The sequence below is a fragment of the Eretmochelys imbricata genome, chromosome 14, assembly GCF_965152235.1.
Source record: "Eretmochelys imbricata isolate rEreImb1 chromosome 14, rEreImb1.hap1, whole genome shotgun sequence".
Lineage (NCBI taxonomy): Eukaryota > Metazoa > Chordata > Testudines > Cheloniidae > Eretmochelys > Eretmochelys imbricata.
Window position 1 is genome coordinate 747,888 of NC_135585.1, and position 16,947 is coordinate 764,834.

The 16,947-nt window shown below is 48.7% G+C and overlaps 2 protein-coding genes across 3 annotated transcripts in view; both read left to right on the plus strand.

Moving 5' to 3' along the window:
* PCYT2 (phosphate cytidylyltransferase 2, ethanolamine) lies at positions 1-16,797 on the plus strand. 2 transcript variants are annotated; one of them, XM_077833251.1, is made up of 13 exons: positions 1-160; positions 3,232-3,320; positions 5,315-5,476; positions 7,094-7,160; positions 7,703-7,787; positions 8,440-8,484; positions 10,459-10,597; positions 11,311-11,393; positions 11,660-11,737; positions 13,211-13,276; positions 13,673-13,738; positions 14,248-14,336; positions 15,425-16,797. In XM_077833251.1, the coding sequence occupies exons 1-13, from the start codon at positions 81-83 to the stop codon at positions 15,531-15,533; spliced, it is 1,158 nt and encodes a 385-aa protein (XP_077689377.1). In that variant the 5' UTR covers positions 1-80; the 3' UTR covers positions 15,534-16,797. The 2 variants fall into 2 exon arrangements, with proteins under 2 accessions (XP_077689377.1, XP_077689378.1); XM_077833252.1 differs by lacking the exon at positions 1-160 and having other exon boundaries at positions 3,258-3,394.
* LOC144274895 (guanine nucleotide-binding protein G(o) subunit alpha-like) overlaps positions 15,830-16,947 on the plus strand; it is a 19,828-nt gene continuing 18,710 nt past the window's right edge. The window contains 1 exon segment of the mRNA XM_077833985.1: positions 15,830-15,911. Coding sequence (XP_077690111.1) covers positions 15,830-15,911 — 82 coding nt within the window.

Genomic DNA, 16,947 nt, shown 5'->3' on the forward strand with positions numbered 1-16,947 from the left:
GGCCTATCGCCGCCCTCGGTCGGGTGACGGAGGCGGCGGCGGCGGCGGCTTCGGGGCGCGGGGTCCTGGACTCGCCCGCGATGCTGAGGAACGGAGCGGCCGAGGCCTCCGGCAGCCCCGCGGCCGCCCCGCGGCCCGTCCGCGTGTGGTGCGACGGATGGTGAGCGGCGCCCCCTGAGCTGGAGACGGCGCCGCGGCCCGGGCTCCCCGGCCGGGCCCTGGACCCGCCGCCGCCTCAGCCAGCCCGGCCCGGAGCTCCTGAGGGCCCGGCCCGGCCTGGCCGCTCCGCCCCCCTGAGAAGCTGCAGCTCGGGGCGCTGCGTTCGGGGCTGGCGGGGGAGACGCGACCCGCGCTGCGGGCAGGGGCGGGCCCTGGCCCGGGGCGACGGGAATCGGCCTGTCTCGGGGCGGGGGGCCCCAGGGGTGCGCTGCGACTGGAACGACCTGGACATCAGATGCGGGGCTGGGGGTGGCTGTCGCCTCTGCGGGACATGGTCTCCGGGGAAGAGCTGGCATCGGGTGGGTAGGGGCAGCCCTGCAGTCATCCAAGCTCTTGGCTGGACTGTGTTTGCTGGTTGTCAAGCAGAGGTGCCCCTTTGGGGTGATGTCAGGGGAGACCAGGACCAGTCTTTTTCAGAATCTTGTCTCTGACAGTAGCCCTACCAGGTGCTCCAAAGGGAGGTGCAGGAATCCATCTCGCAGACAATTATGAAATAATCTGCTTATAAATTAGGAAGAAATTTCCCCATCAGATGATTTATACCCCAAAGCAGGAGAGTTTATGTCCTTTCTGTATGTATTTAAAGAAAGAGAGACCATAAAACAAGTTATCCTGAGTAATATAACTGGGTGTTTTTGTTAGCCTGTTGCACTCCCTGTCCTGCGTCATTCAGAAGGACTTTGGAACTTAAACTCTTCTGTAAACATCCATCTTCTTGTCAAGGCGATTGTGCAAAGGTTTTGTTATCTGAGTTACTCCTTGAATTTCTGGGGTGTGTGTTTAATGGCCCTTGTTTTTAAATGGGCAGGTAGAGCATAGGCAGTTGTTGGATGCAGCACAAATGCATTCCTGTAAGCAGTGACATGAATGTGTGAGCTGGCTAGAATGACCTGGTTTCTGCATGCCATTCTTATCTTTTCTCTTAACCTTCCTTAGTTGTGGAGTTTGATCAGTCCTCTGTGCAGCATTGCTGGGTTTGTGGGTTATTGTGTTCTGGAACCTTCACTTTGAGAATTGCCTCTCTATATCCCCATTTCTCCAGTGCTGGAGAGTTTCAGGAGTCCTCTACCAAGATGTGCTCATAAGAGCTGCATATGTGTCTTCACATGCATCCAAACAGTTGGGTCTGACCATAGAAATGGAATACCATCCCAAAATTCCTTCTCTTCTGCAGGGAGCTGTTGATGAAGCTTTGTGCTAGTCTGGAGAACTTTGTTTAGCTTTTTGGCCAGACTTTTATTAGCGGATTTTACTAGTTGTTTTGATAAGAGGTAGCAACCAATGGACCTACTCAGGAATGTAAGACATGGTCTCTACTTCAAAGAGTCATTGTCTAAAATGACCATTCACCTTCACAGGGGAAGGGAGGGGAGAGGGATACATCTTTTAAACATGATTATAATAATGAATGAATGAATGAATAAATAAATTCTCATTAACTAAATGTGCCTTCCTTTTAACTTGTCTTTGATTTGGCTAATTACTTGTAGTGACTGTAGAAGCAATGGACCTGGAGGAGGGATTTGAAAGAGAAGAGAGTAGGGGTCTTGCAGATGGATTTGGGAAGGGTGTATCCTGGGTGGAGGGGGCAGCATGGACTTCAAGTGTGGGAGAAGCAGACACTGGCAGATTGGAGGATTGGGTGTCGGGGTGACATGCTGTTAAGTGAGGAGAGAGTCATGCAAGGTCTTGAAGGCTAGTTGTGGTAGGATCCTGGGCCATTAAAGCATTCCTGGGCAGGGTGGATTGATTTAAACAAGCAGGAAATCTTGATTTAAATCACCAATTGTAATTGTTTGCATTTGTACTACTTAGTTATTTTCCTAATCAAGGTTGATTATCATTGGTTGATAACCATTAAAACATGTTGATTTGTGCTAACCCAGAAGATACATTGTATCTATATACATTACTTATAGCAGCGGTTTTCAACCTTTTTTTTTCATTTGTGGACCCTCAAAACATTTCAAATGGAGGAGTGGACCTCTTTGGAAATCTTTACATAGTCTGCTGACCCCAGGTTGAAAACCACTGGCTTAGATCAATTCTGTAGTTTAACTTCTTTGCTTGCAATTTGTGTGAAGCTGTATTTGGATAGAAACTCAAACTCAATTAAAAATTAAACTCGGTTTACGCCCAGCGCGGTAAACACCCCCCCCCCCCGAGGGGCGCAGCTACCAGCGCTGCTGCACTGTCTACACTGGTGCTTTACAGCGCTGAAGCTTGCTGCGCTCAGAGTGGTGTTTTTTCACACCTCTGAGCGAGAAAGTTGCAGCGCTGTAAATTTCCGGTGTAGACAAGCCCTAAGAAACCCCTGCCCACACTGCCTTCCCCCCCTGCACTTCCTTTCTTTCCTCCTACAACTAGACCTGAAGAAGAGCTCCATGTAAGCTCGAAAGCTTCTCTCACAAACAGAGGTTGGTGCAATAAAAGATATGACCTCACCCACCATGTCCTTGAGGCTTCAGTGTACCACCAGCTCCTATGAAATTCTTTTCAGTTGTGGGACATGATAAAACGGGGGAAGGGTCTAAGTCCTCCTTGTCTTGCTTTGATCTTTGGGCACCCAAGCTCTTTATAGAAACACCTTATTTTACCCCATTGAGTGTGGGAGGGAGGAAATTACTTCTGGATCTCCTCCGAGGTGTCACCAGGGTAACAGGATTCTTCAGTCATGTGGGGAGCAGAGCTGGCTGATGGAACGTAGCCTCTGGTAACATTGGCACTGATTTGCCCTTCATGTGGTGGACACACTGTGTGCTCCCTTAATATCCCTGTTCCTCCAACCAGTTTATTGCAGAGTGATAATATAGCTTTCTGGTCTAGATCAGCTGCATAAAAGTGACTACCAGAGGTTCAGCTGCTTTAACCCTTTGAATCTTTTTTGTGGGGAAGGAGTGAGTGGAAGAGGGTCTTTGATTGCACTGCAGAAGGAGGATCAAATCTCATTGTTATGCAGCTGAGCCCTCTTAATTGTACACTAGGCCTAACACTGGCCCTTTTTCTTTCTAGCTATGATATGGTGCATTATGGCCACTCGAATCAGCTGCGCCAGGCTCGGGCCATGGGAGACTATCTCATTGTGGGAATCCACACGGATGGTAAGAGGCCTTCTCAGTCCTTCATCTCCTGCTGCTGCTGCTAGCGTCAGCCAACAAAATCAGCACTGAGGATGGTGAGCCTGATGCAGAACAAATTCCCAGTTAAAGCTCCTCTAGCAGTAACAGAGCCATCAAAGGAGGGGTATCTCTGGCTAGTCTGAGTGGGATTGTTCTCTTCTTAGTTACCCTTTTGCTTACTGGTAGATAATGTAGATGGAAGATAATTGTCACGCTCTACTCGGCACAGGTGAGGCCTCAGCTGGAGTACTATGTCCAGTTCTGAATGCCACGCTTTAGGAAAGATGTGGACAAATTGGAGAGAGTCCAGAGGAGGGTAACAGCAATGCTCTCCTAACCTATGAGGAAAATTAAAAAAAAACAACACCTCAGTATGTTTAGTCTGGAGAAAAGATGATTGAAGGGGAACCTGATAAGTCTTCATATATGTTAAGGTCTGTTATAAGGAGTACTGTAATCAACTGTTCTCCTTGTCCAGTGAAGCTAGAACAAGAAGTAATGGACTTAATCTGCAACAAGGGAGATTTAGGCTAATATTAGGGAGAAACTTTCTAACTATAAGGATAGTTAAGCTCTGGAATAGGCTCCCAAGGGGGACTGTGGAATCGCCATCATTGTAGGTTTTTAAGAACAGGTTGGACAAACATCTGTCAGGGATGGCCTAGGTTTACTTGGTCCTGCCTCCATGTGGGGGTCTGCACTTGCTGACTTCTTGAAATCCCTTCCAGCCTTATATTTCTATGATTCTATGAAAGACTTCAGAGTCTAGAGCACATGGGATTCTTTCTAGGGTATGGCCTATATTAGAAAACTTGCACCAGTGTAGGTTATAACAACACCTATCTCTTATCATAGAATTGTAGAATATCAGGGTTGGAAGGGACCTCAGGAGGTCATCTAGTCCAACCCCCTGCTTAAAGCGGGACCAACCCCCAATTTTTGGCCCACATCCCTAAATGGCCGCTTCAAGGACTGAACTCACAACCCTGGGTTTAGCAGGCCAATGCTCAAACCACTGAGCTATCCCTCTCCCTTATGTAGTGCTTTTCTTCTTTAGATCTTGAAGCACTTTAAAAAGGAGGGCACTTTACCTGCACTTTACAGATAGGAAAACTGAGGCACAGAAAGGGACTTCCCCAAGGTCACCATGAGGCCAGTGACAGAGCAGGAATAGAGCCTAGGTCTCCTGAGTCCCAATGCTGGGATCTATCCATTGGTCATACTGCCCCCCTTAAACAATTAAAAGTCGTCTAGTCACACGGGTGCAAACCCTCAGCAGAGATACCCTTAAACCAGTTTACTGTACTCCGATAAGTTATTTTAAGCACAGCCTAACTGGTGTATGTGTGTCTATTTGGGATTTGCACCTGTGTGTTCAGATAGATTTTAAATTGATTTCATTACAGTGGCACACGTTTTCCACCATAGACCAGGCCTTGTCTAGGAGTGAGGATCATTCCTGAACCTCTGTTACTGGTATTTGGATTTCCCCAAAACCTTAGTAACTGTCTGTAGGGTGTCTGCCATTCCTGTACTCTAGAAAAATCCATGTGCAGTGACTTGGTGCCCAAGCCGCATCTCGGAGTGAATCTAATGGGTACAAAGGGAATTCCCTTCCATGGGCTGCCAGGGAGCCAGACCCACTCACTTTCTAGCTGCTGAGAACTGCAGGGTAAGAGCAGGTTGCATTTGAGGCCTCAGATTGGATTTTGGGATGGGATCTTGTTACACACCTACAAAATGGGTCTAAGGTAAAATATATTCAGGCCTGTTATGGAGTCAGACCTCACTCCCACCCTCTAGTCCCTTTTGGGCTGAGCTCCCATACACCAGGCTGTGGTTCTGTGGGCTATCCCCATAATGGGGCCCCCTGGGCACTGAGGCTCCTGAGGGGACTCTTAGGGAATTGGTGGAATTGCCTCTATAGCAGCACTGTGTGTGTGTCTGTAACTGGCTTTGTTTTCTTTGTTATCCAGAGGAGATTGCCAAGCACAAGGGACCACCTGTCTTTACCCAGGAGGAGAGGTACAAAATGGTGCAAGCTATCAAGTGGGTGGATGAGATTGCTCCAAGAGCTCCCTACGTATCCACGCTGGAAACCCTGGACAAGTATAACTGTGACTTCTGTGTGCACGGCAGTAAGTGTTCTGGCTGCTCTGTCAGGGTTGGGTGCTCTGTATAGCTAAGGGGCCAAGTGCAGGGAAGGGCAGGTGGGTTCAGCTCTAGTTCTGCTGCGCTCATTCTCTCTGTCAGATCATTCACTGCTTCTGTGTGAACAGAAAAGTTCATTCCCCACCCTCGATGCTATGGCTTCTCCAAGGCACAGTGATGTCAAAGGGGAATATGAAATAACTGAGTTTAACTGGAAATGTGACAGAACAGCAGCAACTCCGGTGTCTCTGCTAGAGATTCAGGGCTTTTCCCTGGCACCAGGGGTCTTTGTTCCTTGCAGTACAGCCTTGTATTCCACCATGTAACAAGGGGAGGATATGGAACTGCTTCATACTAGGGAAGGGGGAGATTTTGAGACATTCTGCTACGCAGGGTCTCCCAGCTCACAGGCCTGCTTGGGACGTAGGCAGGAGCACTGTTGCTGCAGGGGGTTGTGATCACTGCTTCCAGAGCCAAGATCAGAAACTACAGAACCCCAGGGTTGGAACCCATTCACTTCCCTGTTCTGTGGGACCTGCACTTTCTGGTTGGGGTGGCCTCTTTTGCTGGAGGACTCAGAAAGAAGCAGGACGGGAATTCTGAGATGACTGAGAGAAGCAGGACGGGAATTCTGAGATGACTGAGAGGAACCTCCCCTGGAATTTTACCTCTGTATATGGTATTGGGGAGACTGCTTCTGGAATACTGCGTAGAGGTTTGATGTGCACATTTTTAAAAGGATGCTGAAAAAAATGAAGCGGGTGCAGCAAAAAGCCACAGAGAGGATTTGAAGACTGTAACAATGCCTTAGGAAATATTTTTGCTGCAGAGGGTTACTTACGTGATTAGGCTAGCCTAACCCAGGTGCCATGTGTGACTTGTCTGTCCTTCTAGGCACATGGGAGAGTGTAGGGAGCAATGCCTGAGTTAACTCTGCAGTGAAGATTCCTTACAGGCAGAGACTTACGGAGCTCAATCTGTTCAGCTTCTCAAAAAGAAGATCAAGAGGTGACTTGATCTCAGTGTATCAGTAACTTAATGGGGAGAAAATGCTAGGTACCAAAGGGCTTTTTAATCTAACAGAGACGGGCAGAACGAGAACCAGTGGCTGGCAGCTAAACCCAGACACATTCAAGTGAGAGAGAAGGCACACATTTTTGACAGTGAGGGTGATTTAACCATTGGAACAAACTACCATGGGATGTGAATTTGCAATCTGTTGATGACTTCAAATCAAGACTGGATGCCTTTCTGAAAGACATGCTTTAGGTAGACACAAGTTATTGGGCTCAGTATAGGGGTAACTGGATGAAATTCTATGGACTGTGTTATACAGAAGGTTAGACTAAATGATTTTTAGAATCTATTAATCTGCTTTCCTCCCAGGTCAGGGAAGAGTGGCAAACTCCCAACTGTTCCATGGCATGGAAGCGGTTGGTTGTGTGTACACCATGATTTAGAGCAGAAGCATGAAGCTTTTGCTCCTGTTCTGACTTGTGTGCTGGTCACACTCAGCCATTGTGTTTCCCACTTCCCCAGCAGCTCATTCGATTTGCACAGGGCGTAGAAGGGGATGGTGCTCTAATGCTTCTGTCTCTCTGTAGATGACATCACACTAACTGTAGATGGCAAGGACACCTATGAAGAGGTGAAGGCAGCTGGGAGATACAGGTAACCCTTTGCCACTCCTGTTCTTGTCCTGTTCTAATCAGACCTGCTGGGAATTCCTGTTTAAGCCAGAGGGTGTGGAGCTCAGCTGAAATGCTGGTGTCTTCAAGCTGCATCTTCATCTTGTCTTTATTAGCTGTGGTGTGTCCCTGCTGCTTTAGTTACCCTTACTCCTGTGGCCTCCTGGAGGCACTGCAGGCAACAGCTGGCTGGCCCCCCATCCTATAGATAGCACGGGGCTGTCCCTGTCACCAGGGAGCTGTAAGGCATGTGGCACTGAAGTCATGGACTGCAGACAGCAGTGCTGGGGAGTTGCACAAGGTGTGTCTTCACAGGAGCTGCACACGCTGAGTGGTGAGCAAAGGGAGCAGGGAGGTGCAGAGACTCAGATAGGCAAGTGTTCCTTTCCATGTGACATGCTACATGGGGGAAAGGGCCTCTCCCACCCTCAGCCCCTGGTTTGGCAAGTTTCGTTAATGTTCCTGCAGATTGAGGGGACCGCTGCTTCTACATCCTTTGGTTATCCTTGGTTTGTTTTCTTGCAGGGAATGTAATCGCACCCAGGGAGTGTCCACTACTGATCTGGTTGGTCGCATGTTGCTCATGACCAAGGCTCACCACAGCAACATAGTGAGTCAGACAGCTTGGGGTTGGGGCATTTCCCAGCATCTTTGCTTAGCCAATTCCTCATGAGTCACCTTTCTCCTGAATGGCAGAGCTGAGCTCCTGGGTCTGTTGTACAGAATGTTGATGGGTTTTGCAAGCTACAAGTGGGCAGGGCTGGCTGAATCCCCTGCTTATCTTTGCTCAGACCTCCGTGAAGTAGGGCCACCTGAGAGGGTAGCGGCTGACGCTCTGTTTTGGTCTGCAGGGGACTCCAGGCTTGGTCCCTCAGCACCAAGAGGCAGCACAGAGGGGGGAACACATGCCTGTTTCCAGTGACCTCTTTGAGTGAATGACAATCTCTGCAGAGACACCATCCTATTCTTGGCTGTAGAACAGGATGCTCTGGAGATTCCAGGAGGAAACTGCCCCTTTGGAGCCTATGGTTATTGCTGGGTGTTGCCATGTATGGGCAAGATCAGGGTCAGATGCTGAGCCAAGCTCTCTCTGGCTTTTGAGCCAGGTCACAAGGTTTGAGTATTAAATGCTGATAAATCAATTTATGGAGGATTGGCATCTGGTGTCTAGGCTCCCCTATGCTTTTGCTAGCAGGAGCTTGTTTTGGGCTGAGAGATCCACTTCAGAATCAGCATTCTGAGTCTCCTCTTCCTCTGTGCAGGATGAAGACCTGGATTACCGGAAGCACAAGGATAACTTTGGGAAGGTGAGTGTGTGGGTTCCAGGCAGTGGGGAGCCAGCACTTGGTGGTGGCACATGTGGACCAGTTAAGGAGGATTCTACATGTCACACTGACATTTCTCTGGCTATTTCTGATGAACAAACTGGTCCGGCCCCCTGGGTTTGTGAAAATGTGGGGTATGTTATCAGACCCCCACATTCCTGGCTCTGCAGCTGGAACATTGCCCAGAAGAACTTGCTCCCATGCTCTGGATTTTACCTTGTCCATCTTCTGGATAGACTGTTTTTTGTTGTTTTAAACTTTGTGCTCTTCCAGAGTCTCTAAGGTATCCCCTTCATCACAACTAGTCACTGGCCGTAGGATTTGGGGGGCTTCATGCTCCCTGAAAGCATCTTGAGACATGCAGGCACCCTACTGATTCATTACATAACATCCCTTCTGGGGGGAATGTTGTCCCTGGGGAACGTCCCTATTCTTAGCTGAGTTCTCTTCATACTTTTGGCATCAGGTTTCCAAAGTAAATGCAAAGGAGCTGGTGATTAAATCTACTGCTGTTTCACAGTCCTGCCACACAGCGGGGCTAAAACCCTGTCCTCCTGAATTGTGCTCACATTGGACTTGGTGAGCCGCAGGACATTTTGCTGTTTGGTTTATTGGTTTTGGATGCTCTCATTTTAATAATTGATTTAAAATCCTGTCTTGCCTGATGAAAGAGTGGGTGAGTGGGGGGCTTTGTGGTAGGCGGGGCTAGGGCAAGCCCTGTTCCGTTTCATAGAATCATAGGACTGGAAGGGACCTTGAGAGGTCATCTAGTCCAGTCCCCTGCCTCATGGCAGGACTAAGTATTATTTAGACCATCCCTGACAGGTGTTTGTCTAACCTGCTCTTAAAAATCTCCAGTGATGGAGATTCCTCATCCTCCCTAGGCAATTTATTCCAGTGCTTAACCGCCCTGACAGGAAGTTTTCTCTAATGTCCAACCTAAACCTCCCTTGCTGCAATTTAAGCCCATTGCTTCTTGTTCTATCCTCAGAGGTTAAGAAAAACAATTTTTCTCCCTCCTCCTTGTAACAGGCTTTACATATTTGAAAACTGTTATCATGTCCCCCCTCAGTCTTCTCTTTTCCAGACTGAACAAATCCAGTTTTTTCAACCTTCCCTCATAGGTCATGTTTTCTAGACCTTTAGTCATTTTTGTCTCTCTTCTCTGGACTTTCTCCAATTTGTCTACATCCATCCTGAAAAGTGGCACCCAGAACTGGACAGAGTACTCCAGTTGGGGCCAAATCAGTGCGGAGCAGAACGGAAGAATTACTTCTCGTTTCTTGCTTACAATATTCCTGCTAATGCACCCCAAAATGATGTTTGCTTTTTTTAAAACAGTGTCACACTGCTGACTCATAGTTAGCTTGTGATCCACTGTGACCGCCAGATCCCTTTCCACAGTACTCCTTCCTAGGCAGTGATTTCCCATTTTGTATGTGTGCAACTGATTGTTCCTTCCCAAGTGGAGTACTTTGCCTTTTTTCTTATTGAATTTCATCCTATTTACTTCAGACCATTTCTCCAGTTTGTCCAGATCATTTTGAATTTTAATCCTATCCTCCAAAACACTTGCAACCCTTCCCAGCTTGGTTTATCTTTGCCTGCTAAATTAATACACCAGGCTTAGGCTGCCCTGTTGCTCATTTCCCTCTCCCCGTTTTCTTTCCAGCATCTCCTTATGAGGCTCTTGGTGGAGCTCAAAGACTAGCTAGCAGAGATGGGTCAGAAGTGCCGTTGTGTGACTATGGGGAGGTGGTCACGCCTGAATACTGAATCCCAGGAACTAAGCAATGCAAGCTACTGCTAGCCAGGTTTCCTGCTTGGCTTTTTGCTAGCATCTTCCTCCTACAGCCCTACCCTTCAGCTGTCTCTTGGGCTACTTATGTGATACCCATATCCCATTTGAACCTGCTTTGTGCTATTGGGACTGAAACATTGTTCTCCTTTGCTTAGGGCCCTAAAGGTCACAGCCCCTGGACTGGAGTCTCTCAGTTCCTGCAGACATCCCAAAAGATCATCCAATTTGCATCTGGGAAGGAGCCGCAGCCAGGAGATACCATCATCTATGTGGCTGGAGCCTTTGACCTGTTCCGTATCCTTAGAGATTCTGCTGCCTAGACAGGAATGGGTAGGGAAGGCTGTGATCTCTGTCTCTCTTACATTTGTCCACTGAAGCAGAGGATTAGGACTGTGCACTGCCTCTTCCTTTTCTCTCTGGAGAGAAGGAGGGGAAGGAACAGTGCTCTTCAACTGATGGCTTTTTGTCCTGTCACAGGGAAATGGGCTTGAGAAAACAGCTGCAGCTCCATTTAAGTGATGGATTTACAGCTAACAGGGCTTGAGGAGTGAAGATGGTTGGACCTTCCGAGATCTCCTTTATTCCCCTCTTAAAAGCCACCTGTCACAGTGACCAAGTGAAACTGTTCAGGGAGTGCTGAATGCAGCATGCAGTAGGGTCAGCCAATGCTGTGGATCAGCCTGTGAGAATATTTTTCTTTCCCTGTTTGTCCCAGTCTCCAGGGCTGGGCCAGTCTCCACAGAGCTCCTAAAGCCGTTAGAAATTTTTGGAAGAGGCTGAATAAATCAGATTAACACAATTAATGGCTGGGAAGGTGTTTGGGTTGGTGCCCAGAGTTCATGGGATGGGGGAAGAGGGCAGATGCCAATGGCACAAGGGCAGCAAATAACAAAAATTCCCCAGGTTTTCTATCTCATACTGCAGCTTCTTAGCATCACTCTCCTCCCGTGCCACCCCCGCCCCCTCAAGCTGTGATGCTGGTCCCACATCCTTAACAGAAGCCATAGACATTGGGCACGTGGATTTCCTGGAGAAGGTACACCTGCTGGCCGAGAGACCCTACATCATTGTTGGGCTGCACTTTGATCAGGTCAGTATGGAGTGCTGCTTAAAGTCCTGGCAGAGAGCTGTCCTGGTGGCCAGGTCCTCTGTGTGGGCTCAGAGCAGTAGGGATGCCTGTTTCATCCTTGCTGGGGGCCATGCACTCTGAGCCAGACAGATTGTTGTCTGGAAGCCCTCAGGAGAGAGTCACAGTCCTGCACAGTGGGAGAATGCGTTTCATGTAGGGAGGGACAGAGGGAAATGGTGGAGGGGTCATCTCTTGCCCTAATGGTAACTGCTGTGCTTTGCCCGTAGGAAGTGAATCGCTACAAAGGGAAGAACTATCCCATCATGAACATCCACGAGAGAACTCTTAGCGTCCTGGCATGCAGAGTGAGTGCCTGGCTAGAGTTCTGCTTCTTGAATTAAACACTGCTGTCCTGTTCTACAGCCAAAGTGCCTTGGGCTAGGGTTGGTAAATTGACTAATATTGTTGATGTCAAACATGGTAAGATGTTTTAAAGCACTGATTTATTAGAACAATAACAAAAGAGTAAGACTTTATGGCCTCCAATAGGCTTAGCTTTAGACAGATGCATATGCCTAATTACAAAAATCAAGTTATCTAAGTTATTTTGACTCAGAAAAACATGAAATACAATGGTATGAAGCTGTTAAAAATGAAAGCATGGCACCACGATGCAATCAAAACAGGAGGGCTCTGCCTCCATCAGGGTATTCCTGCTGGAATATTTGACTGTATTGAAACATGGTCAAATAATAGGTAGTAACTGACCAGTCAGGTGACTTAAACTGACCGGCTTGCTAAGCCTATGTTGGACTACCTTCTCATAAGATGCCTGATGAGCTAAGTAGGGGCAGGCTCGGTCAGTGCCAGACCACTTGAACATCTAAGTGTTGTGGAAGCCGGAGTTGGCATTCAGGTAGTTGGCACAAGTTCTGTCAAGGCACTATTGAATCAGTTTCAGAGTAGCAGCTGTGTTAGTCTGTATTCGCAAAAAGAAAAGGAGGACTTGTGGCACCTTAGAGACTAACCAATTTATCTGAGCATAAGCTTTCGTGAGCTACAGCTCACTTCATCGGATGCTGTGAGCTGTAGCTCACGAAAGCTTATGCTCAAATAAATTGGTTAGTCTCTAAGGTGCCACAAGTCCTCCTTTTCTTTTTACTGAATCAGTGCTTCAGCTTAATGCTATAAAGATAAAACCAAGGCTACGATCAGTTGTCATTAAAGATCCCATGGCGAAGAGTCGGGATGTTAACCGCAGTGTCCTAGACATGCGTCGTTGTGCACTGTAGAAAGGTTGCTGTATACTTTCGAAGCGGTGCTGCACTTTGCACTGGTTGAAAGGATTCCTGTAGCACTCTAGGAATCTCTGATTAAAGGAGCTCCAGAAATACTTTTCTTTGGGTCATTCAGCTGTGGGTATGCTGTGTGCATACAACCAGAATTAATGTAGGAAACATGTTTATTTGCTCTTAGCTTTGATCCTTTAACGCTTAGTTCATATAGAACAAGCAGGGCGCAGTTCTCCAGGAGCAAGAAGCTGAAGTACTATCCTCCTATCAGGTTCCTGGAGTCAGCCACTGTGGTGCAAACTCATTGCATATTGGCTTCACCACTAGCCTATTGCTACCTGGAGAACTATAGTGAGGCCCAGGCTCTTTAGAGGAGAGAAGGATCTTGTATTATGTTCACTGGCTGTGGAGCCCTCTTTCCAAATACTGCAGTTCCCCTATTCAGATCCCCAAACACACACAACTGAGCAGCTGGACTGCTACTGGGGGATGGGCCAGACTCTGCTTTCTTGGGTCTGGAATCATGCTTGGCTTCTCCTTCTTCAGTATGTGTCCGAGGTGGTGATTGGTGCCCCGTATGCAGTTACTGCCGATCTGCTGGATCACTTCAAGGTGAGTGCCAACTCGTGTTTCATTCCTGGCTGCATGTGTGTGTGTGTGCATGTGAGGTGCTACTTGCTGGACTGTGTCTCCGTGCATGCTGAGGGTGGAGCAGGGTGGGCAGAGCTAAGGACTCTGTTGGCTAAGGTACATGTGGCATTGGGAAGCACTTAGGTGGGGGGGAGTTGGCACAACACCAACCAATGTGTAAATGTCTCCTCTCGTGACTCTGTGGTGCTTTTGTCAACCTTTATGGGGTGAGCTGTTGGCTTTGGTGCTTTGCCAGGCTGCCCCTGCAGTGGGCATTGAGTTTGGGGCAAGTCCCCATCTGGTTCCAGTAGTGCTGACATGGAGAAGTGGCACTTTCAGAAAAGAATTTATATAGTGACCATGTGCTCATCTCTCCAGGTGGAACTTGTGTGTCATGGGCTGACAGAGGTGGTGCCAGATAAGGATGGTTCCGATCCATACCAGGTGAGCCTCCAGAAGCTGCCACTGACCCCATTTATGCTGAATATGGCATGGCTCCGGTGATACTCCACAGCTGAGTGTGCAGGCTGCATTGTGCATCACCCAAACAAGTTCCTGGCAGGAGACTCTGGCTTCTGTCCTCCCCTGACGTAGCTGCAGCATCAGAACCGGCAGAACACCCAGAATGGTTCCTTTCCATTAGTCATTGTTTTGTTCTGACTTTTTTTGTTGCCTTTATGGTAGAGTGGAAAATCCTCTAATCTCAGCTCTGCTACGCCAGCCTTGGGCAGCCAACCTGTGGAGGACCCAGCTCACTTTCTGCCTTTTCACCCATGCAGCTTGTGGGCTTTCAGCAGAGATTTTCTTTGCTTCCTAAGAGAGGATTCTACATCTTGTGCCAAGCTAGGGGCCCTCAGGACCTGCCTTGGATTCTGCTCATTGTTCAGTCACTGGGCTTTAAATCCAAAGACCTTGATGTTCTTCCCATCTTAGCCTGCTGTGTTTGTTTGCAGGAGCCCAAGAGACGTGGCATTTTCCAGCTGGTGGACAGTGGCAGCAACCTCACTACAGACCTGATTGTGCAAAGAATCATTAAGAACAGGTTGGCACCTCCAGGTTCTTTTGCTCACGTTTAGCCCTGGATTGATCCCATAACCAGCATTAGGACAAACCGTAGTGAACAGACAGGAGGAGGAAGGTTTTGTGGTTAAAGCACAGAACTGGGAGTTAGGAGACCTGGCTTCTGTTCCCAGCTCTGCCACAGCCTTATTTTGTAACTTAGAGAAAGTCACTTAGGGCCTGATTTCTAAAACTGTACATGAAAATGAGTAGCTAGACTGTCCATTTACATCCATGCTCACTTATGTAACTCTGCAGCTGAGCACACAAATGTACATACCTTACCTCATCTCTAAAATGAATGTAGTTCCTACCTCCCAGTGAGGCTTTAACTCATTCAGTCTTAAAGCACTTTAGTGCCCTCTGTTTGAGTTTCTCACAGAAGCCTGTGTTTTACTTATTTACTCTTCTTATTAAATGTGGAGAGGTAGGAATTCCCCTGCTGTGGGGAACCCATGATGCTGTCACCTCTGGCCAGCTGTTGGCATTTTCCCTTTCAAGCCTAAGCCTTTCATTTCCAAGGACCTTGGCTAGGGTCATTAGTAAATCCTAGTTTGGTACTTTTGGCAAAGTGAGCCACCTGTTTTAGGAGGGGCTAAGACTGGAATGGGGCTGAGCAGCACTGAGGCTTTGCCAGAGCTGTGTATGGATTTCAGGATCATCTTTGTGAGCAGTATAACAGACCTGGTTATTTTACCATTTCATTAGGTGTGTGTGTCCTGGATCTGCCCCTTTCCTTTGTACTGCACATGAGCATGTCTTTGGTGTATGCTGCACATCCTAGAATCTCTCCGCTTTCATGACTTGGCAGGGACAGAGGCTGGGATGGGGAAGGGCAAACAGCTTACTGCAATCTAAGTTGTGGTGCCTTTGCCTGCACTGCGTAATGCGAACTATTTGCTCGGCTGAGTTAGGGCTGTGGCTCTGCAGGGGGCTTACAGTAAAGCTTCTGAAGTGCCAGCTGGTCAAGAGAAGGGCTGTGGGCCCCCTTATTTCAGGCTGGGCAAAGGCTGCTGGGAATATTGGTGGATGGGAGAGTGGGAATTTCATGGAATCTCCTGCTTGTTGCAGGTTGGAGTTTGAAGCTAGGAACCAGAAGAAAGAAGCAAAAGAGCTGGCTGTGCTGGAGGCCATGAAGAAAACGGAGGAAGAGGAGCATAATAAAGGCCTGCAGGGCTAGGATGATTGAGAACAAGTGTGTGGAGGGGAGAGCCCATCAGTGTTCTCTCTTCTGGAGAAGCAAATCAAGCCTTTCTAGGGCATATCCTAGGCAAGGACAGTGCTGCTGGCCCCAACAAGGCATCTATCTTCTCGCACATTCTTCCCTCTTCAGATCCTACTGCAGGTTATGCAGAGATGACCAGCTGGGATGCTGCTTCATAGTTTTCTCTTAATCAGCCCCAGCCACCTCCTTTCCGAGGAGGAGATTTGTTTTCCCCCTTTAAAGGAAGTTTTAATTCTAATGAATGTTCGAACATGTTGTGGTTTTACCTTCTGCCAGCTCTGGCTTCTGACACGTGGGAAGTGCTGTGCCCTCCGCAGGAGTCTGCTCCCCTTGGTGTGGGATTTTGGTTGGTTGTGCTGTTAGGAGTCTGTCTGCTTCAGATCATCCTTTCAGTTTTTCTGCTATCAACAAGAATTTTACAGACTGAAGAGTCTACTCCTGCCAAAACCCTTGATCTTGACTTCTGAGCACCTAGCATTTGTAGTGAGAGCTTGTGGGTGCTTAGCGTCTGTGAGAATCATTCAGGCCTTTACCCTGTAGCAGTGTCCCTCACAGTTGATACAGAGCATCAGCTGCTGTCTTTGGGAGACCAACTCCAGCTAAGGTGTGTGCTGAGCTACTTGCTCTGTACATGGACAGGTGCTGGGAACAGGCCAGTCCCTTATGAAGTGCTCAGAGCTGCTTCTCCTCCTTTGGTACTGGTTCAAACACCTTGGGGAAAGGCTCTGTGGTGCCTGTGGCTGGTGCTAATGCGTTGCCAGCTTCCACACTGAGACGCAGTGGCTCGGTGACCTGGGAAAGAGCGGTGGGGTGGGGTGGGCAGTGCAGCTAGCAGGAGCATGGGGGGAGGTCTCTGTGCCAATAGTTCCACAAGGGGAAGCTGGGAGGCTGTGAGCTGCACTAAGCAGGTGCTTTCCCTGGGCCCCTCTTCCTACAGCAGCAAGGGTGTGGACTTTAGCCCTCACTACACACCACACCAGGCTTTCTCCTTGCCCTTGCTGCCCGTTACAGCTGGTGGGCTGCTGTCTCCCCTGTATCCTAACCAGGGAGCGGGCCGTCAGCTTGCCCCTGCATGTGAATGGGAGCGCTGCACCACGGCTGGAGAGTAGCAGGGCGCTGGGTCTCACCTTGGGGGGGCTGCACAGTGCTTCCCACCTGGTCATTTTCTGTCTGTTGCTGTTGTACGTTTGGTGGAAGTTAATAAACTCATTGAGCTGTTTGGGTGTATGAGTGGCCCCGTGTGGGAGCAGGGCAGGGGATAGGCTGGAACAGTGAGCCAGTGCCTGACCGGCCCGCCTAGGCCCCAGCTCCCGGCGGTCCAGAGAGCCCTGTGCTGGGCGAGGGATGCGCCGCTCCCCAGCCGGCCTGG